The sequence below is a fragment of the Bacillus rossius genome, chromosome 3, assembly GCF_032445375.1.
Source record: "Bacillus rossius redtenbacheri isolate Brsri chromosome 3, Brsri_v3, whole genome shotgun sequence".
NCBI classification, from domain to species: Eukaryota; Metazoa; Arthropoda; class Insecta; order Phasmatodea; family Bacillidae; genus Bacillus; species Bacillus rossius.
In genome coordinates, this window is record NC_086332.1 from 1,450,752 (window position 1) to 1,473,900 (window position 23,149).

The window sequence follows — 23,149 nt, forward strand, 5'->3', positions numbered from 1 at the left end:
CGGCCTAGCTGTGTAGGAGAGCCTTGTCCCAGACTCCTGACTCCTGACTCCTGACTCCTGACTCCTGACTCCTGAATCCTCTGGGCGCCTGCAAGCCGCACAGAAGTGTGAACTACACATGCACGGCCTAGCTGTGGAGGAGAGCCTTGTCCCAGACTCCTGACTCCTGACTCCTCTGGGCACCTGCAAGCAGCACAGAAGCGTGGACTACACAAGCACGGCCCAGCTGTGGAGGAGAGCCTTGTCCCAGACACCTGACTCCTGACTCCTCTGGGTGCCTGCAAGCAGCACAGAAGTGTGGACTACACAAGCACGGCCTAGCTGTGGAGGAGAGCCTTGTCCCAGACTCCTGACTCCTGAATCCTGTCTTCTGACTCCTCTGGGCGTCTGCAATCAGCACAGAAGTGTGAACTACACAAGCACGGCCTAGCTGTAGAGGAGAGGCTTGTCCCAGACTCCTGACTCCTGACTCCTCTGGGGGCCTGCAAGCAGCACCGAAGCGTGGACTACACAAGCACGGCCTAGTTGTGGAGGAGAGCCTTGTCCCAGACTCCTGACTCGTGACTCCTCTGGGCGACTGCAAGCAGCACAGAAGCGTGGACTACACAAGCACGGCCCAGCTGTGGAGGAGAGCCTTGTCCCAGACTTCTGACTCGTGACTCCTGACTCCTCTGGGCGCCTGCAAGCAGCACAAAAGTGTGAACTACACATGCACGGCCTAGCTGTGGCGGAGAGCCTTGTCCCAGAAACCTGACTCCTGACTCCTCTGGGCACCTGCAAGCAGCGCAGAAAGTGGACTACACATGCACGGCTCAGCTGTGGAGGAGAGGCTTGTCCCAGACTCCTGATTCCTGAGTCCTCTGGGCGCCTGCAAGCAGTACAGAAGTGTGGATTACACAAGCACGGCCCAGCTGTGGAGGAGAGCCTTGTCCCAGACTCCTGACTCCTGACTCTTGACTCCTCTGGGCGCCTGCAAGCAGCACAGAAGTGTGGACTACACAAGCACGGCCTAGCTGTGGAGGAGAGCCTTGTCCCAGACTCCTGACTCCTGACTCCTCTGGGCGCCTGCAAGCAGAACAGAAGTGTGGATTACACAAGCACGGCCCAGCTGTGGAGGAGAGCCTTGTCCCAGACTCCTGACTCCTGACTCTTGACTCCTCTGGGCGCCTGCAAGCAGCACAGAAGTGTGGACTACACAAGCACGGCCTAGCTGTGGAGGAGAGCCTTGTCCCAGACTCCTGACTCCTGACTCCTCTGGGCGCCTGCAAGCAGAACAGAAGTGTGGATTACACAAGCACGGCCCAGCTGTGGAGGAGAGCCTTGTCCCAGACTCCTGACTTCTGACTCCTCTGGGCGCCTGCAAGCAGCACAGAAGTGTGGACTACACAAGCACGGCCCAGCTGTTGAGGAGAGCCTTGTCCCTGACTCCTGATTCCTGACTACTCTGGGCGCCTGCAAGCAGCACAGAAGTGTGGATTACACAAGCACGGCCCAAATGTGGAGGAGAGCCTTGTCCCAGACTGCTGACTCCTGACTCCTCTGGGCGCCTGCAAGCAGCACAGAAGTGTGGATTACACAAGCACGGCCTAGCTGTGGAGGAGAGCCTTGTCCCAGACTGCTGACTCCTGACTCCTCTGGGCGCCTGCAAGCAGCACAGAAGTGTGGATTACACAAGCACGGCCCAGCTGTGGAGGAGAGCCTTGTCCCAGACTCCTGACTCCTGACTCCTGACTTCTGACTCCTGACTCCTGACTCCTCTGGGCGCCTGCAAGCAGCAAAGAAGTGTGGACTACACAAGCACGGCCCAGCTGTGGAGGAGAGCCTTGTCCCAGACTGCTGACTCCTGACTCCTCTGGGCGCCTGCAAGCAGCACAGAAGTGTGGATTACACAAGCACGGCCCAGCTGTGGAGGAGAGCCTTGTCCCAGACTCCTGACTCCTGACTCCTGACTTCTGACTCCTGACTCCTGACTCCTCTGGGCGCCTGCAAGCAGCACAGAAGTGTGAACTACACAAGCACGGCCTAGCTGTGCAGGAGAGCCTTGTCCCAGACTCCTGACTCCTGACTCCTGAGTCCTCTGGGCGCCTGCAGCAGCACAGAAGTGTGAACTACACAAGCACGGCCTAGCTGTGGAGGAGAGCCTTGTCCCAGACTCCAGACTCCTGACTACTCTGGGCGCCTGCAAGCAGCACAGAAGCGTGGACTACACAAGCACGGCCCAGCTGTGGAGGAGAGCCTTGTCTAAGACTCCTGACTCCTGACTCCTGACTCCTCTGGGCGCCTGCATACAGCACAGAAGTGTGAACTACACAAGCACGGACGAGCTGTGGAGGAGAGCCTTGTCCCAGACTCCTGACTCCTGACTCCTCTGGGCGCCTGCAAGCAGCACAGAAGCATGGACTACACAAGCATGGCCCAGCTGTGGAGGAGAGCCTTGTCCCAGACTCCTGACTCCTGACACCTGACTCCTCTGGGTGCCTGCAAGCAGCACAGAAGTGTTATCTACACAATCACGGCCAAGCTGTGGAGGAGAGCCTTGTCCCAGACTCCTGACTCCTGACTCCTCTGGGCGCCTGCAAGCATCACAGAAGTGTGAACTACACAAGCACGGCCTAGCTGTGGAGGAGAGCCTTGTCCCAGACTCCTGACTCCCGACTCCTCTGGGTGCCTGCAAGCAGCACAGAAGTGTGAACTACACAAGCACGGCTTAGCTGTGGAGGAGAGCCTTGTCCCAGACTCCTTACTCCTGACTCCTGACTCCTCTGGGCGCCCGCAAGCAGCACAGAAAGTGGACTACACAAGCACGGCCCAGCTGTGGAGGAGGGCCTTGTCCCAGACTCCTGACACCTGACTCCTGACTCCTGACTCCTGACTCCTCTGGGCGCCTGCAAGCAGAACAGAAGTGTGAACTACACATGCACGGCCTAGCTGTGGAGGAGAGCCTTGTCCCAGACTCCTGACTCCTGACTCCTGACTCCTCTGGGCGCCTGCAAGCAGCACAGAAGTGTGAAATACACAAGCACGGCTTTGCTGTGGAGGAGAGCCTTGTCCCAGACTCCTTACTCCTGACTCCTGACTCCTCTGGGCGCCCGCAAAAAGCACAGAAGAGTGGACTACACAAGCACGGCCCAGCTGTGGAGGAGAGCCTTGTCCCAGACTCCTGACTCCTGACTCCTCACTCCAAACTCCTCTGGGCGCCTGCAAGCAGAACAGAGTGTGAACTACACAAGCACGGCCTAGCTGTGGAGGAGAGCCTTGTCCCAGACTCCTTACTCATCTGGGCGCCTGCAAGCAGCGCAGAAAGTGGACTACACATGCACGGCCCAGCTGTGGAGGAGAGGCTTGTCCCAGACTCCTGACTCCTGACTCCTCTGGGCACCTGCAAGCAGCACAGAAGCGTGGACTACACAAGCACGGCCCAGCTGTGGAGGAGAGCCTTGTCCCAGACTTCTGACTCGTGACTCCTGACTCCTCTGGGCGCCTGCAAGCAGCACAAAAGTGTGAACTACACATGCACGGCCTAGCTGTGGAGGAGAGCCTTGTCCCAGACTCCTGACTCCTGAATCCTGTCTTCTGACTCCTCTGGGCGTCTGCAATCAGCACAGAAGTGTGAACTACACAAGCACGGCCTAGCTGTAGAGGAGAGGCTTGTCCCAGACTCCTGACTCCTGACTCCTCTGGGGGCCTGCAAGCAGCACCGAAGCGTGGACTACACAAGCACGGCCTAGTTGTGGAGGAGAGCCTTGTCCCAGACTCCTGACTCGTGACTCCTCTGGGCGACCGCAAGCAGCACAGAAGCGTGGACTACACAAGCACGGCCCAGCTGTGGAGGAGAGCCTTGTCCCAGACTTCTGACTCGTGACTCCTGACTCCTCTGGGCGCCTGCAAGCAGCACAAAAGTGTGAACTACACATACACGGCCTAGCTGTGGCGGAGAGCCTTGTCCCAGAATCCTGACTCCTGACTCCTCTGGGCACCTGCAAGCAGCGCAGAAAGTGGACTACACATGCACGGCCCAGCTGTGGAGGAGAGGCTTGTCCCAGACTCCTGATTCCTGACTCCTCTGGGCGCCTGCAAGCAGTACAGAAGTGTGGATTACACAAGCACGGCCCAGCTGTGGAGGAGAGCCTTGTCCCAGACTCCTGACTCCTGACTCTTGACTCCTCTGGGCGCCTGCAAGCAGCACAGAAGTGTGGACTACACAAGCACGGCCTAGCTGTGGAGGAGAGCCTTGTCCCAGACTCCTGACTCCTGACTCCTCTGGGCGCCTGCAAGCAGAACAGAAGTGTGGATTACACAAGCACGGCCCAGCTGTGGAGGAGAGCCTTGTCCCAGACTTCTGACTCCTGACTCTTGACTCCTCTGGGCGCCTGCAAGCAGCACAGAAGTGTGGACTACACAAGCACGGCCTAGCTGTGGAGGAGAGCCTTGTCCCAGACTCCTGACTCCTGACTCCTCTGGGCGCCTGCAAGCAGAACAGAAGTGTGGATTACACAAGCACGGCCCAGCTGTGGAGGAGAGCCTTGTCCCAGACTCCTGACTCCTGACTCCTCTGGGCGCCTGCAAGCAGTACAGAAGTGTGGATTACACAAGCACGGCCCAGCTGTGGAGGAGAGCCTTGTCCCAGACTGCTGACTCCTGACTCCTCTGGGCGCCTGCAAGCAGCACAGAAGTGTGGATTACACAAGCACGGCCCAGCTGTGGAGGAGAGCCTTGTCCCAGACTCCTGACTCCTGACTCCTGACTTCTGACTCCTGACTCCTGACTCCTCTGGGCGCCTGCAAGCAGCACAGAAGTGTGAACTACACAAGCACGGCCTAGCTGTGCAGGAGAGCCTTGTCCCAGACTCCTGACTCCTGACTCCTGAGTCCTCTGGGCGCCTGCAGCAGCACAGAAGTGTGAACTACACAAGCACGGCCTAGCTGTGGAGGAGAGCCTTGTCCCAGACTCCAGACTCCTGACTACTCTGGGCGCCTGCAAGCAGCACAGAAGCGTGGACTACACAAGCACGGCCCAGCTGTGGAGGAGAGCCTTGTCTAAGACTCCTGACTCCTGACTCCTGACTCCTCTGGGCGCCTGCATACAGCACAGAAGTGTGAACTACACAAGCACGGACGAGCTGTGGAGGAGAGCCTTGTCCCAGACTCCTGACTCCTGACTCCTCTGGGCGCCTGCAAGCAGCACAGAAGCATGGACTACACAAGCATGGCCCAGCTGTGGAGGAGAGCCTTGTCCCAGACTCCTGACTCCTGACACCTGACTCCTCTGGGTGCCTGCAAGCAGCACAGAAGTGTTATCTACACAATCACGGCCAAGCTGTGGAGGAGAGCCTTGTCCCAGACTCCTGACTCCTGACTCCTCTGGGCGCCTGCAAGCATCACAGAAGTGTGAACTACACAAGCACGGCCTAGCTGTGGAGGAGAGCCTTGTCCCAGACTCCTGACTCCCGACTCCTCTGGGTGCCTGCAAGCAGCACAGAAGTGTGAACTACACAAGCACGGCTTAGCTGTGGAGGAGAGCCTTGTCCCAGACTCCTTACTCCTGACTCCTGACTCCTCTGGGCGCCCGCAAGCAGCACAGAAAGTGGACTACACAAGCACGGCCCAGCTGTGGAGGAGGGCCTTGTCCCAGACTCCTGACACCTGACTCCTGACTCCTGACTCCTGACTCCTCTGGGCGCCTGCAAGCAGAACAGAAGTGTGAACTACACATGCACGGCCTAGCTGTGGAGGAGAGCCTTGTCCCAGACTCCTGACTCCTGACTCCTGACTCCTCTGGGCGCCTGCAAGCAGCACAGAAGTGTGAAATACACAAGCACGGCTTTGCTGTGGAGGAGAGCCTTGTCCCAGACTCCTTACTCCTGACTCCTGACTCCTCTGGGCGCCCGCAAAAAGCACAGAAGAGTGGACTACACAAGCACGGCCCAGCTGTGGAGGAGAGCCTTGTCCCAGACTCCTGACTCCTGACTCCTCACTCCAAACTCCTCTGGGCGCCTGCAAGCAGAACAGAGTGTGAACTACACAAGCACGGCCTAGCTGTGGAGGAGAGCCTTGTCCCAGACTCCTTACTCATCTGGGCGCCTGCAAGCAGCGCAGAAAGTGGACTACACATGCACGGCCCAGCTGTGGAGGAGAGGCTTGTCCCAGACTCCTGACTCCTGACTCCTCTGGGCACCTGCAAGCAGCACAGAAGCGTGGACTACACAAGCACGGCCCAGCTGTGGAGGAGAGCCTTGTCCCAGACTTCTGACTCGTGACTCCTGACTCCTCTGGGCGCCTGCAAGCAGCACAAAAGTGTGAACTACACATGCACGGCCTAGCTGTGGAGGAGAGCCTTGTCCCAGACTCCTGACTCCTGAATCCTGTCTTCTGACTCCTCTGGGCGTCTGCAATCAGCACAGAAGTGTGAACTACACAAGCACGGCCTAGCTGTAGAGGAGAGGCTTGTCCCAGACTCCTGACTCCTGACTCCTCTGGGGGCCTGCAAGCAGCACCGAAGCGTGGACTACACAAGCACGGCCTAGTTGTGGAGGAGAGCCTTGTCCCAGACTCCTGACTCGTGACTCCTCTGGGCGACCGCAAGCAGCACAGAAGCGTGGACTACACAAGCACGGCCCAGCTGTGGAGGAGAGCCTTGTCCCAGACTTCTGACTCGTGACTCCTGACTCCTCTGGGCGCCTGCAAGCAGCACAAAAGTGTGAACTACACATGCACGGCCTAGCTGTGGCGGAGAGCCTTGTCCCAGAATCCTGACTCCTGACTCCTCTGGGCACCTGCAAGCAGCGCAGAAAGTGGACTACACATGCACGGCCCAGCTGTGGAGGAGAGGCTTGTCCCAGACTCCTGATTCCTGACTCCTCTGGGCGCCTGCAAGCAGTACAGAAGTGTGGATTACACAAGCACGGCCCAGCTGTGGAGGAGAGCCTTGTCCCAGACTCCTGACTCCTGACTCTTGACTCCTCTGGGCGCCTGCAAGCAGCACAGAAGTGTGGACTACACAAGCACGGCCTAGCTGTGGAGGAGAGCCTTGTCCCAGACTCCTGACTCCTGACTCCTCTGGGCGCCTGCAAGCAGAACAGAAGTGTGGATTACACAAGCACGGCCCAGCTGTGGAGGAGAGCCTTGTCCCAGACTCCTGACTCCTGACTCTTGACTCCTCTGGGCGCCTGCAAGCAGCACAGAAGTGTGGACTACACAAGCACGGCCTAGCTGTGGAGGAGAGCCTTGTCCCAGACTCCTGACTCCTGACTCCTCTGGGCGCCTGCAAGCAGAACAGAAGTGTGGATTACACAAGCACGGCCCAGCTGTGGAGGAGAGCCTTGTCCCAGACTCCTGACTCCTGACTCCTCTGGGCGCCTGCAAGCAGTACAGAAGTGTGGATTACACAAGCACGGCCCAGCTGTGGAGGAGAGCCTTGTCCCAGACTCCTGACTCCTGACTCTTGACTCCTCTGGGCGCCTGCAAGCAGCACAGAAGTGTGGACTACACAAGCACGGCCTAGCTGTGAAGGAGAGCCTTGTCCCAGACTCCTGACTCCTGACTCCTCTGGGCGCCTGCAAGCAGAACAGAAGTGTGGATTACACAAGCACGGCCCAGCTGTGGAGGAGAGCCTTGTCCCAGACTCCTGAATTCTGACTCCTCTGGGCGCCTGCAAGCAGCACAGAAGTGTGGACTACACAAGCACGGCCCAGCTGTGGAGGAGAGCCTTGTCCCTGACTCCTGACTCGTGACTCCTCTGGGCGACTGCAAGCAGCACAGAAGCGTGGACTACACAAGCACAGCCCAGCTGTGGAGGAGAGCCTTGTCCCAGACTTCTGACTCGTGACTCCTGACTCCTCTGGGCGCCTGCAAGCAGCACAAAAGTGTGAACTACACATGCACGGCCTAGCTGTAGCGGAGAGCCTTGTCCCAGACTCCTGACTCCTGACTCCTCTGGGCACCTGCAAGCAGCGCAGAAAGTGGACTACACATGCACGGCCCAGCTGTGGAGGAGAGGCTTGTCCCAGAATCCTGATTCCTGACTCCTCTGGGCGCCTGCAAGCAGCACAGAAGTGTGGACTACACAAGCACGGCCTAGCTGTGGAGGAGAGCCTTGTCCAAGACTCTTGACTCCTGACTCCTCTGGGCGCCTGCAATCAGCACAGAAGTGTGAACTACACAAGCACGGCCCAGCTGTGGAGGAGAGCCTTGTCCCAGACTCCTTACTCCTGACTCCTGACTCCTCTAGGCGCCTGCAAGCAGCACAGAAGTGTGAACTACACAAGCACGGCCCAGCTGTGGAGGAGAGCCTTGTCCCAGACTCCTGACTCTTGACTCCTGTCTCCTGATTCCTGACTCCTCTGGGTGCCTGCAAGCAGCAAAAAATTGTGAACTACACAAGCACGGCCCAGCTGTGGAGGAGAGCCTTGTCCCAAACTCCTGACTCCTGACTCTTGACTCCTCTAGGCGCCTGCAAGCAGCACAGAAGTGTGAACTACACAAGCACGGCCCAGCTGTGGAGGAGAGCCTTGTCCCAGACTCCTTACTCCTGACTCCTGACTCCTCTAGGCGCCTGCAAGCAGCACAGAAGTGTGAACTACACAAGCACGCCCCAGCTGTGGAGGAGAGCCTTGTCCCAGACTCCTTACTCCTGACTCCTGACTCCTCTAGGCGCCTGCAAGCAGCACAGAAGTGTGAACTACACAAGCACGGCCCAGCTGTGGAGGAGAGCCTTGTCCCAGACTCCTTACTCCTGACTCCTGACTCCTCTAGGCGCCTGCAAGCAGCACAGAAGTGTGAACTACACAAGCACGGCCCAGCTGTGGAGGAGAGCCTTGTCCCAGACTCCTGACTCCTGACTCCTCTGGGTACCTGCAAGCAGCACAGAAAGTGGACTACACAAGTACGGCCTAGCTGTGGAGGAGAGCCTTGTCCCAGACTCTTGACTCCTGACTCTTGACTCCTCTGGGTGCCTGCAAGCAGCACAAAAGTGTGAACTACACAAGCACGGCCTAGCTGTGGAGGAGAGCCTTGTCCCAGACTCCTGACATCTGACTCCTGACTCCTGACTCCTGACTCCTGACTCCTCTGGGCGCCTGCAAGCAGCACAGAAGTATGAACTACACAAGTACGGCCTAGCTGTGGAGGAGAGCCTTGTCCCAGACTCTTGACTCCTGACTCTTAACTCCTCTGGGTGCCTGCAAGCAGCACAAAAGTGTGAACTACACAAGCACGGCCTAGCTGTGGAGGAGAGCCTTGTCCCAGACTCCTGACATCTGACTCCTGACTCCTGACTCCTGACTCCTGACTCCTCTGGGCGCCTGCAAGCAGCACAGAAGTATGAACTACACAAGCACGGCCTAGCTGTGGAGGAGAGCCTTGTCCCAGACTCCTGACTCTTGACTCCTGTCTCCTGATTCCTGACTCCTCTGGGTGCCTGCAAGCAGCACAAAAGTGTGAACTACACAAGCACGGCCCAGCTGTGGAGGAGAGCCTTGTCCCAGACTCCTGACTCCTGACTCTTGACTCCTCTAGGCGCCTGCAAGCAGCACAGAAGTGTGAACTACACAAGCACGGCCCAGCTGTGGAGGAGAGCCTTGTCCCAGACTCCTTACTCCTGACTCCTGACTCCTCTAGGCGCCTGCAAGCAGCACAGAAGTGTGAACTACACAAGCACGGCCCAGCTGTGGAGGAGAGCCTTGTCCCAGACTCCTTACTCCTGACTCCTGACTCCTCTAGGCGCCTGCAAGCAGCACAGAAGTGTGAACTACACAAGCACGGCCCAGCTGTGGAGGAGAGCCTTGTCCCAGAGACCTTACTCCTGACTCCTGACTCCTCTAGGCGCCTGCAAGCAGCACAGAAGTGTGAACTACACAAGCACGGCCCAGCTGTGGAGGAGAGCCTTGTCCCAGACTCCTGACTCCTGACTCCTCTGGGTACCTGCAAGCAGCACAGAAAGTGGACTACACAAGTACAGCCTAGCTGTGGAGGAGAGCCTTGTCCCAGACTCTTGACTCCTGACTCTTGACTCCTCTGGGTGCCTGCAAGCAGCACAAAAGTGTGAACTACACAAGCACGGCCTAGCTGTGGAGGAGAGCCTTGTCCCAGACTCCTGACATCTGACTCCTGACTCCTGACTCCTGACTCCTGACTCCCCTGGGCGCCTGCAAGCAGCACAGAAGTGTGAACTACACAAGCACGGCCTAGCTGTGGAGGAGAGCCTTGTCCCAGACTCCTACTCCTGACTCCTCTGGGCGCCTGCAAGCAGCACAGAAGTGTGAACTACACAAGCACGGCCTAGCTGTGGAGGAGAGCCTTGTCCCAGACTCCTGACTCCTGACTCCTGACTCCTGACTCCTGACTCCTTACTCCTGACTCCTCTGGGCGCCTGCAAGCACCACAGAAGTGTGAACTACACAAGCACGGCCTAGCTGTGGAGGAGAGCCTTGTCCCAGACTCCTGACTCCTAACTCCTGTCTCCTGACTCCTGACTCCTAACTCCTGTCTCCTGACTCCTGACTCCTCTGGGCGCCTGCAAGCAGCACAGAAGTGTGAACTACACAAGCACGGCCCAGCTGTGGAGGAGAGCCTTGTCCCAGACTCCTGACTCTTGATTCCTGTCTCCTGATTCCTGACTCCTCTGGGCACCTGCAAGCAGCACAGAAGTGTGAACTACACAAGCACGGCCTAGCTGTGGAGGAGAGCCTTGTCCCAGACTCGTGACTCTTGACTCCTGACTCCTGACTCCTCTGGGCGCCTGCAAGCAGCATAGAAGTGTGAACTACACAAGCACGGCCTAGCTGTGGAGGAGAGCCTTGTCCCAGACTCCTGACTCCTGACTCCTGACTCCTGGCTCCTGACTCCTCTGGGTGCCTGCAAGCAGCACAAAATTGTGAACTACACAAGCACGGCCCAGCTGTGGAGGAGAGCCTTGTCCCAGACTCCTGACTCCTGACTCTTGACTCCTGACTCCTCTGGGCGCCTGCAAGCAGCACAGAAGTGTGGACTACACAAGGTTGGCCTAGCTGTGGAAGAGAGCCATGTCCCAGACTCCTGACTCCTGGCTCCTGACTCCTCTGGGCGCCTGCAAGCAGCATAGTACTCGTTGAGACAGAACTCTTGGAGCTGCGAGCTGTTGCTCTGCCATGCACAAGAGTAGCTAAGCGGCGGGTTCCTCGTTTTCAAAATTATCCATAAACATTTCCACGAACTCGCCTTCTGAATATGGACTTGTTAAAATATCTACGGTTTTCCTTATGTCTGTAACATAATCGAGTGCCTCTTCTCCTGCTCTTTGTTTACGGTCGATAAACTTGCGCGCAAGCAATTCCCTTATGTATGCATTGCACACAAATCTAAAAGTTTATCCCTTACATTTTACCAACACAAATTATGATTACGGGCTTCCTGCAACATTTCCGTCAACTCGTTAAGCACGTGCATAATTAAAATGCTATATAGATATCTACTCGAGAATACACTGAGATCGCAAGTTTCTCCTACTTTAACTACGAACACTATATTTTGCGGTAGCATATACACTACGGTGGAAAAATGTTTAAATAATGGATCAAGTAAATAAGTTATTTCTCAATACATGGACTCAAATTATTGGCCTGACATTTTACAGTAGGTACTTGAATAATCTAATCTACTAGCATTCTTAGTCTACACTTATGCACTAGCTGAGTCGAGACCTCGGCTTCAAAAGCTATTGTCTCCACACCATCTCTGTAAGTGACATGATGGAACAGTACGGTACGATACAAAAGTCGACATGTTTACCAAAACACTGTTACACCAAACAGAAAAATTAAATTAAGTAATGTGGGTGCTGGCGACAATGTGACCTGTATGCCGCTGGCACCGTATATTCGCCTGCATCAGCAGAGTGAGAATCATAAAGCTCATTTAAACCATCTTCAAACATTAAAAAAAAATACAATTCAAAACTACATATGACAAAAATGTCAACCATGAAGCACTGAACAGTTTAAAAATGTTATCCACAATGTACAATATATAATTCCTGACAGTTTTTAAACGATGTGGTTTCTCTAGAAGCTCTGCAGGCTAGTGTCGCAGAGCGAGTGGCAGCAGAGGAAGACACTGCACTCTCAGCTCGGCGGTCCACTCCACGCAAGGCTGGGCGCCGATCATTTCTTTGAGTTGCTTGTGTCTCCAGCAGTAAAACCAATAGCAATAATGTAACTCTAGTATTATTACTTATTGGGTCAAAAATCTCTGGATATAAGTTTTGGAAATAAAAATAAAACTTAAGTTAAATGTTTTATCCATTATGAAAATTCTCGTACAAAATTTACAACTTCATTTCATTCTCATGTGCTAAAGTGAAACTTATCGCTGAAGGTCCCTTAGAAGCGGCAGTCGACGGAACTGCACGCAGAGGTGAGGGCATGTAAGCGACTGACGCCCTTACGAGATGTCATCGTACCTGGAAGCGGAGGTCCCCCACGGGAGGCCGGGCGTAAGGTACTCCTTGGAAACTGTAGAACACGCCTCCTGTCTCCTCCGAGGTCACCTTCCTGCCCCGCAGGTAGCCCTGGGCCACCTCCACGTGCAGGGAGGACTCCGGAGGCCCCTGGAGACAAGGAACAATAGAGTACTACCAGCTGTGCACATCACACCAGCAGGAATATAGTTTGAACGAAAAATAGCCAGACTTGGTACTTCGCTCACATCTAAACACGCCATGCATAGGACCACTCAGGCTGGTTGAGGACCTCAGGTTCTCGACTATTAGGAGCTGCCTGAGCTGAGGCCGACGTGGATTGAACATAGTCTTCGCACTTGTATATACACACCTCCTCCCTCAAATAAAGGAAATTATATGTTTTAAATAACAAAAACATACTTAATACTTGTTATGGCTCAAAACATTCTGGTACTTTCGATAGTAAAAGCTGTATAAATCACCGGATCCACACTGTTACATTACCATACCACTCGCCTACTGGCAATGTGTTTCAGGTTCACTCTTGGTAAAGTGACAACAGGCACTCGGTGGGGTGGGGTGGGGGGGGGGGGGGAGGTGGACATGGCGTGTGTGTGAAAGGCCAGTGAGAATTCACATAATTTCTAATGAATTTAATTGCCTTTAAAAAACTCCCATATTCTAAAGTGATAAAATTAATACTTTTTACATTCGCCAGAGAAGAGAGTCGCATTGGGCAGTGCAGAGTAGGCACGATGCTATTTGTATGTGCTTATGTTACAATATAACACAGTGGTCCATATTAACTGCGTTATGATAAGACACCGCTTTAAGGGCATGTAGATTATTACCTGCTCCAACAGTATCAACAACCACCAAGCACACAACACAAACACTCTCTAACCTCCTCTCACAGTAGCTACCACACCGCGGTACTACATGTAAATTACTGTGATCCAAGTAGGACAGCGTGGTCACTAGACACTGTTCTGTGAGCATGTAGTCTGCAGCAACATCCACAAAGCACGCTACATTATTCAGCAGACACTGCACATTCTGACCTCCCCACAGACTAGCAGTGCTGACAATTACTACGCACACCCATCAGTAACAAGCTATATTATGTAAACAATAAGACATCAGTAAAACCAGGAACCATCACCAAGCACGCAACATACTCCAACAGACACTACACTCCCTGACCTCGCCACACACTAGCTGCCACACCGCAGTAACACACGTACCTGACTGTGGTCTATGTTGGACAGCGTGGTCACCAGACACTGCTCTGGTGGCATATAGACTGCTGCCCACTCCAACAGCAGCAACAACCACCATGCACGCAACATTCTCCAACAGACACTACACTCCATGACCTCGCCACACACTAGCTGCCACACCGCAGTAACACACGTACCTGACTGTGGTCTATGTTGGACAGCGTGGTCACCAGACACTGCTCTGGGGGCGTATAGGCTGCTGCCCACTCCAACAGCAGCAACAACCACCATGCACGCAACATACTCCAACAGACACTACACTCCCTGACCTCGCCACACACAAGCTGCCACACCGCAGTAACACACGTACCTGACTGTGGTCTATGTTGGACAGCGTGGTCACCAGACACTGCTCTGGGGGCGTAAAGGCTGCTGCCCACTCCAACAGCAGCAACAACCACCATGCACGCAACATACTCCAACAGATACTACACTCCCTGACCTCGCCACACACAAGCTGCCACACCGCAGTAACACACGTACCTGACTGTGGTGTATGTTGGACAGCGTGGTCACCAGACACTGCTCTGGGGGCGTAAAGGCTGCTGCCCACTCCAACAGCAGCAACAACCACCATGCACGCAACATACTCCAACCGACACTACACTCCCTGACCTCGCCACACACAAGCTGCCACACCGCAGTAACACACGTACCTGACTGTGGTCTATGTTGGACAGCGTGGTCACCAGACACTGCTCTGGTGGCGTATAGGTTGCTGCCCACTCCAACAGCAGCAACAACCACCATGCACGCAACATTCTCCAGCACACACTACACTCCCTGACCTCACCACACACAAGCTGCCACACCACAGTAACACACGTACCTGACTGTGGTCTATGTTGGACAGCGTGGTCACCAGACACTGCTCTGGGGGCGTATAGGCTGCTGCCCACTCCAACAGCAGCAACAACCACCATGCATGCAACATTCTCCAGCAGACACTACTCTCTCACACCTCGCTACACACTAGCTGCCACACCGCAGTAACACATGTACCTGACTGTGGTCTATGTTGGACAGCGTGGTCACCAGACACTGCTCTGGGTGCATATAGGCTGCTGCCCACTCCAGCAGCAGCAACAGCACCATGCATGCAACATTCTCCAGCAGACACTACTCTCTCTGACCTCGCCACACACTAGCTGCCACACCGCAGTAACACACGTACCTGACTGTGGTCTATGTTGGACAGCGTGGTCACCAGACACTGCTCTGGTGGCGTATAGGCTGCTGCCCACTCCAGCAGCAGCAACAACCACCATGCATGCAACATTCTCTAGCAGACACTACACTCCCTGACCTCGCCACACACAAGCTGCCACACCGCAGTAACACACGTACCTGACTGTGGTCTATGTTGGACAGCGTGGTCACCAGACACTGCTCTGGTGGCGTATAGACTGCTGCCCACTCCAACAGCAGCAACAGCACCATGCACGCAACATTCTCTAGCAGACACTACACTCCCTGACCTCGCCACACACAAGCTGCCACACCGCAGTAACACACGTACCTGACTGTGGTCTATGTTGGACAGCGTGGTCACCAGACACTGCTCTGGGGGCGTATAGGCTGCTGCCCACTCCAACAGCAGCAACAACCACCATGCACGCAACATTCTCCAGCAGACACTACACTCCCTGACCTCGCCACACACAAGCTGCCACACCGCAGTAACACACGTACCTGACTGTGGTCTATGTTGGACAGCGTGGTCACCAGACACTGCTCTGGGGGCGTATAGGCTGCTGCCCACTCCAACAGCAGCAACAACCACCATGCACGCAACATTCTCCAGCAGACACTACACTCCCTGACCTCGCCACACACAAGCTGCCACACCGCAGTAACACACGTACCTGACTGTGGTCTATGTTGGACAGCGTGGTCACCAGACACTGCTCTGGGGGCATATAGGCTGCTGCCCACTCCAGGAGCAGCAACAGCACCATGCATGCAACATTCTCCAGCAGACACTACTCTCTCTGACCTCGCCACACACTAGCTGCCACACCGCAGTAACACACGTACCTGACTGTGGTCTATGTTGGACAGCGTGGTCACCAGACACTGCTCTGGTGGCGTATAGGCTGCTGCCCACTCCAGCAGCAGCAACAACCACCATGCATGCAACATTCTCTAGCAGACACTACACTCCCTGACCTCGCCACACACAAGCTGCCACACCGCAGTAACACACGTACCTGACTGTGGTCTATGTTGGACAGCGTGGTCACCAGACACTGCTCTGGGGGCGTATAGGCTGCTGCCCACTCCAACAGCAGCAACAACCACCATGCACGCAACATTCTCCAGCAGACACTACACTCCCTGACCTCGCCACACACAAGCTGCCACACCGCAGTAACACGCGTACCTGACTGTGGTCTATGTTGGACAGCGTGGTCACCAGACACTGCTCTGGGGGCGTATAGGCTGCTGCCCACTCCAACAGCAGCAACAACCACCATGCACGCAACATTCTCTAGCAGACACTACACTCCCTGACCTCGCCACACACAAGCTGCCACACCGCAGTAACACACGTACCTGACTGTGGTCTATGTTGGAAAGCGTGGTCACCAGACACTGCTCTGGGGGCGTATAGGCTGCTGCCCACTCCAACAGCAGCAACAACCACCATGCACGCAACATTCTCCAGCAGACACTACACTCCCTGACCTCACCACACACAAGCTGCCACACCACAGTAACACACGTACCTGACTGTGGTCTATGTTGGACAGCGTGGTCACCAGACACTGCTCTGGGGGCGTATAGGCTGCTGCCCACTCCAACAGCAGCAACAACCACCATGCACGCAACATTCTCCAGCAGACACTACACTCCCTGACCTCACCACACACAAGCTGCCACACCACAGTAACACACGTACCTGACTGTGGTCTATGTTGGACAGCGTGGTCACCAGACACTGCTCTGGGGGCGTATAGGCTGCTGCCCACTCCAACAGCAGCAACAACCACCATGCACGCAACATTCTCCAGCAGACACTACACTCCCTGACCTCGCCACACACAAGCTGCCACACCGCAGTAACACGCGTACCTGACTGTGGTCTATGTTGGACAGCGTGGTCACCAGACACTGCTCTGGGGGCGTATAGGCTGCTGCCCACTCCAACAGCAGCAACAACCACCATGCACGCAACATTCTCCAGCAGACACTACACTCCCTGACCTCGCCACATACAAGCTGCCACACCGCAGTAACACACGTACCTGACTGTGGTCTATGTTGGACAGCGTGGTCACCAGACACTGCTCTGGGGGCGTATAGGCTGCTGCCCACTCCAACAGCAGCAACAACCACCATGCATGCAACATTCTCCAGCAGACACTACACTCCCTGACCTCGCCACACACAAGCTGCCACACCGCAGTAACACACGTACCTGACTGTGGTCTATGTTGGACAGCGTGGTCACCAGACACTGCTCTGGTGGCGTATAGGCTGCTGCCCACTCCAACAGCAGCAACAGCACCATGCACGCAACATTCTCTAGCAGACACTACACTCCCTGACCTCGCCACACACAAGCTGCCACACCGCAGTAACACACGTACCTGACTGTGGTCTATGTTGGACAGCGTGGTCACCAGACACTGCTCTGGGGGCGTATAGGCTGCTGCCCACTCCAACAGCAGCAACAACCACCATGCACGCAACATTCTCCAGCAGACACTACACTCCCTGACCTCGCCACACACAAGCTGCCACACCGCAGTAACACGCGTACCTGACTGTGGTCTATGTTGGACAGCGTGGTCACCAGACACTGCTCTGGGGGCGTATAGGCTGCTGCCCACTCCAACAGCAGCAACAACCACCATGCACGCAACATTCTCCAGCAGACACTACACTCCCTGACCTCGCCACACACAAGCTGCCACACCGCAGTAACACACGTACCTGACTGTGGTCTATGTTGGACAGCGTGGTCACCAGACACTGCTCTGGGGGCGTATAGGCTGCTGCCCACTCCAACAGCAGCAACAACCACCATGCACGCTACATTCTCCAGCAGACACTACACTCCCTGACCTCGCCACACACAAGCTGCCACACCGCAGTAACACACGTACCTGACTGTGGTCTATGTTGGACAGCGTGGTCACCAGACACTGCTCTGGGGGCGTATAGGCTGCTGCCCACTCCAACAGCAGCAACAACCACCATGCACGCAACATTCTCTAGCAGACACTACACTCCCTGACCTCGCCACACACAAGCTGCCACACCGCAGTAACACACGTACCTGACTGTGGTCTATGTTGGACAGCGTGGTCACCAGACACTGCTCTGGGGGCGTATAGGCTGCTGCCCACTCCAACAGCAGCAACAACCACCATGCACGCAACATTCTCCAGCAGACACTACACTCCCTGACCTCGCCACACACAAGCTGCCACACCGCAGTAACACACGTACCTGACTGTGGTCTATGTTGGACAGCGTGGTCACCAGACACTGCTCTGGTGGCGTATAGGCTGCTGCCCACTCCAACAGCAGCAACAGCACCATGCACGCAACATTCTCTAGCAGACACTACACTCCCTGACCTCGCCACACACAAGCTGCCACACCGCAGTAACACACGTACCTGACTGTGGTCTATGTTGGACAGCGTGGTCACCAGACACTGCTCTGGGGGCGTATAGGCTGCTGCCCACTCCAACAGCAGCAACAACCACCATGCACGCAACATTCTCCAGCAGACACTACACTCCCTGACCTCGCCACACACAAGCTGCCACACCGCAGTAACACGCGTACCTGACTGTGGTCTATGTTGGACAGCGTGGTCACCAGACACTGCTCTGGGGGCGTATAGGCTGCTGCCCACTCCAACAGCAGCAACAACCACCATGCACGCAACATTCTCCAGCAGACACTACACTCCCTGACCTCGCCACACACAAGCTGCCACACCGCAGTAACACACGTACCTGACTGTGGTCTATGTTGGACAGCGTGGTCACCAGACACTGCTCTGGTGGCGTATAGGCTGCTGCCCACTCCAACAGCAGCAACAACCACCATGCACGCAACATACTCCAACAGACACTACACTCCCTGACCTTGCCACACACAAGCTGCCACACCGCAGTAACACACGTACCTGACTGTGGTCTATGTTGGACAGCGTGGTCACCAGACACTGCTCTGGTGGCATATAGACTGCTGCCCACTCCAACAGCAGCAACAACCACCATGCACGCAACATTCTCCAGCAGACACTACACTCCCTGACCTCGCCACACACAAGCTGCCACACCGCAGTAACACACGTACCTGACTGTGGTCTATGTTGGACAGCGTGGTCACCAGACACTGCTCTGGGGGCGTATAGGCTGCTGCCCACTCCAACAGCAGCAACAACCACCATGCACGCAACATACTCCAACAGACACTACACTCCCTGACCTCGCCACACACAAGCTGCCACACTGCAGTAACACACGTACCTGACTGTGGTCTATGTTGGACAGCGTGGTCACCAGACACTGCTCTGGTGGCATATAGACTGCTGCCCACTCCAACAGCAGCAACAACCACCATGCACGCAACATACTCTAACAGACACTACACTCCCTGACCTCGCCACACACAAGCTGCCACACTGCAGTAACACACGTACCTGACTGTGGTCTATGTTGGACAGCGTGGTCACCAGACACTGCTCTGGGGGCGTATAGGCTGCTGCCCACTCCAACAGCAGCAACAACCACCATGCACGCAACATTCTCCAGCAGACACTACTTACACTCCCTGACCTCGCCACACAGTCTCATCAGTGGTACCGTAGTTACCAGTTGTGGTACTTGCTCGCTATTATGGTACAACCTCAATATTACTATGGGAGATGCCGTGGTGAGTTTTTACATACTAGTCAACTGTACAGTGTATTAATTACTGTAATTTTCTTTGTTAATGTTTGTTACGTAATATAATAATTTATAGTTTTCTCAGTATGTTTGATTTTAATAATTATTACATTCTACATTTTTGTCTCACTATTTGCAAATCGCTTTAAATTCACTTCTGCAAAAAGCTAATCGAAAGGGAAGATCATTTTCAAAAGTATTATTGAATTTTTTGTTTTTCAATGACGCAATTAATTACTATTTAATATTTTAGGTATTTGATTATTGGGCGATCTCGGCACTGATTTCCCCTCGTCATTTGAAATATTGTTGTCGTTTAGAAATGAATTTACACACCATATATCTGTATGAAAATCGTTTAGTCATAATCGAAATAATTTTTTTTATCTACAAAACTATATTGACTGAACGATTATGAAAACTGACCTAACTTTAAACACAGCAATGAAACATAGGTACTTAACTGTAAACTTGAATGTTTGTCAATCGTTTATTTCGTAAATAATTCCGCGTAACATGATAAGATTGATACATATTTAATTTCACATAGTAAGTGCTGATCTGAAAAAAAATTATGAAACTCAAAAATGGCGCAGAGTGAAAAGAAGTGTTTTCTATCATTGGCCAAGGGAAAATAAATAAATAAATAAATAAATAAAACAGTCTGTGGCACTTTAAACCGGTGGCTGGGCCTCTCACTCCCGCACGCCGCAACCAATTATCATCATCATATTTTGCAAGCCCAGAAATTACGACTCCGAAAACCAAATTCAAAACGACAAAGGTAGGTACGCTATCTTCCAAGGCTGATGCACACTCTCTGCATAACCAATCTACAAGCTCTGGCAATTAGAGCACAGGGCAGGCAGTACGACTGAAACAGCTCACACTGTGATTCAAACACGTTTTTTCCAAATCTCACTCATTTATTTCCTCCCACTTCTTTATTCGTCACATTGCCCTCAACAGCACGTGGGTTCGAGTCCCTCCTGCGATCCGGCAAAAAAAAAAATGAATACCACCTTATAAGCAACCCAGTATCACAGGCATCCACACATAGACTGTTCCTCGTGAGGAAGGGCTTGGACGGTCTGTGCAGGGGGGGGGGGGGGGCAGACCGGTAGCACGCGCTATTATTATATACCTACATATACTATTATTCTAGAAAATAGTTGCTGTGCTTCCGAAAAGTACAATACACTGCGGTTGCACGAACTCGGATTTGTCTGTTTCCCTGGTGGAAGTGTGGTACACGCCGCAGTTGCGGTACACGCCGCAGTTGCGGTACACGCCGCAGTTGCGGTACACGCCGCAGTTGTTGTACACGCCGCAGTTGCGGTACACGCCGCAGTTGCGGTACACGCCGCAGTTGCGGTACACGCCGCAGTTGCGGTACACGCCGCAGTTGCGGTACGGCCGCGCCGAGTGTTGACGACACGGATCAGTGGGGCTTCCCCGGCGGTGATTCATCGAGACTGTGCCCGACTGTGCCTGGCTGTGCCTGGCTGTGCCCGGCACTGTGCCCGGCGCTGTGCCTGGCTGTGCCCGGCTGTGCCCGACTGTGCCCGGCTGTGCCCGGCACTGTGCCCGGCACTGTGCCCGGCGCTGTGCCTGGCTGTGCCCGGCTGTGCCCGACTGTGCCTGGCTGTGCCTGGCTGTGCCCGGCTGTGCCCGGCTGTGCCCGGCTGTGCCCGGCTGTGCCCGGCACTGTGCCCGGCTGTGCCCGACTGTGCCTGGCTCTGTGCCCGGCACTGTGCCCGGCGCTGTGCCCGACTGTGCCTGGCTGTGCCTGGCTGTGCCCGGCTGTGCCCGGCACTGTGCCCGGCGCTGTGCCCGACTGTGCCTGGCTGTGCCCGGCTGTGCCCGGCACTGTGCCCGGCTGTGCCCGGCTGTGCCCGGCTGTGCCCGGCTGTGCCCGGCACTGTGCCCGGCACTGTGCCCGGCGCTGTGCCTGGCTGTGCCCGGCTGTGCCCGGCTGTGCCCGGCTGTGCCCGGCTGTGCCCGGCTGTGCCCGGCTGTGCCCGGCTGTGCCCGGCTGTGCCCGGCACTGTGCCCGGCACTGTGCCCGGCACTGTGCCCGGCACTGTGCCCGGCTGTGCCCGGCTGTGCCCGACTGTGCCCGGCTGTGCCCGGCACTGTGCCCGGCTGTGCCCGGCTGTGCCCGGCACTGTGCCCGGCTGTGCCCGACTGTGCCTGGCTGTGCCTGGCTCTGTGCCCGGCACTGTGCCCGGCGCTGTGCCCGACTGTGCCTGGCTGTGCCCGGCTGTGCCCGGCTGTGCCCGGCACTGTGCCCGGCTGTGCCCGACTGTGCCCGGCGCTGTGCCCGACTGTGCCTGGCTGTGCCTGGCTGTGCCCGGCTGTGCCCGACTGTGCCTGGCTGTGCCTGGCTGTGCCCGGCTGTGCCCGGCTGTGCCCGGCACTGTGCCCGGCTGTGCCCGGCTGTGCCCGGCACTGTGCCCGGCTGTGCCCGACTGTGCCTGGCTGTGCCCGGCTGTGCCCGACTGTGCCTGGCTGTGCCTGGCTGTGCCCGGCTGTGCCCGACTGTGCCCGGCTGTGCCTGGCTGTGCCCGGCTGTGCCCGGCTGTGCCCGGCACTGTGCCCGGCTGTGCCCGGCTGTGCCTGACACTGTGCCCGGCTGTGCCCGGCACTGTGCCCGGCACTGTGCCCACAGTGGCGACGAGCGGACCTGCTAGTTCCAACGAGAGACTGGTTGTTATTGTTACCGATTCCTACCTGTGATCATAACCAGCTGCATGGCCGCAACTGGCGGGAAGGGTGGGGGGGGGGGGGGGCAAGCGGGGCATACGCCCCGGGCGCAAAGCTGTGGGGGCGCCGAAATAGCTTGCATTGTAATTCCTACTAGTGGGTTCATGCATGGAAGTTACAGTAGCACAGAAACTGTTACATGTAAATACCGAAAATGCTTAAATAGCACCTTTTTTTCCGTGGGAGGGCCCCCGGACCCCGCTTTATTGGTGTGGTATGTGCAAAAAAAGAGGGGGGGGGGGGGGGGGCGCATGAATCCATTCATGCCCCGGGTGCCAGAGACTCTAGTTGCTGCCCTGACCAGCTGTGATATGGCATGGGCCTGATAAAAATAAACAGTGATATTTTCGAAAAAGTACAATAATTACTCAAATACTTATTACCTACAATTATTTAGCTTATTTGTCACACGTTTACGCACCGGACTGTGTAAAATCTACCAGTAACACGTTAAAATAACTGTGTTGCGGATACTATTAAATATATTAATGATAAAATATAAATAACCTCGTGTTGACTCACAATACTGCATAGTTGGTAATAAACTAGCGGTAACGTGATACTGATAGTTGCAGTTTTACAGCACGGATAGTAGCTACAGGGAAAAGCTGTGCCTGAGTTGTCGCACGCGAGTCACGAGGCAGCAGACGGCTGCACGCGTCAACACGCGTCAACACGCGTCAACACGCGTCAACACGCGTCAACACGCGTCAACACGCGTCAACACGCGCCACGCACATGAGGCAGCTGCTGTCT

The 23,149-nt window shown here is 55.4% G+C and overlaps 2 protein-coding genes across 8 annotated transcripts in view; one reads left to right on the forward strand and one right to left on the reverse strand.

Annotated features, from left to right (window-relative positions):
• LOC134530067 (esterase E4-like) overlaps positions 1–19,541 on the reverse strand; it is a 36,445-nt gene extending 16,904 nt beyond the window's left edge. Inside the window, exons 1-2 of one of the 7 annotated variants that reach the window (XM_063364622.1) lie at positions 19,381–19,541; positions 12,433–12,579 (exon numbers count right to left, since the gene is read on the reverse strand). In XM_063364622.1, the coding sequence (XP_063220692.1) occupies positions 12,433–12,579; positions 19,381–19,485 (252 nt within the window). In that variant the 5' untranslated portion in view covers positions 19,486–19,541. Of the gene's footprint in view, positions 1–12,432; positions 12,580–13,676; positions 13,793–13,849; positions 13,966–15,404; positions 15,521–15,922; positions 16,039–16,441; positions 16,558–16,614; positions 16,729–19,380 lie in introns of those variants that run through there. The other 6 variants (XM_063364621.1, XM_063364620.1, XM_063364624.1 and 3 more) reach the window with 6 other exon arrangements.
• Positions 19,542–19,598: 57 nt separating this feature from the next.
• LOC134529993 (elastin-like) lies at positions 19,599–22,366 on the forward strand. The gene is made up of 3 exons (XM_063364518.1): positions 19,599–19,613; positions 20,889–21,037; positions 21,073–22,366. Exons 1-3 carry the CDS (start codon positions 19,599–19,601, stop codon positions 22,364–22,366), a joined length of 1,458 nt encoding a protein of 485 aa, XP_063220588.1.
• The last annotated feature ends 783 nt before the right edge of the window (positions 22,367–23,149 follow it).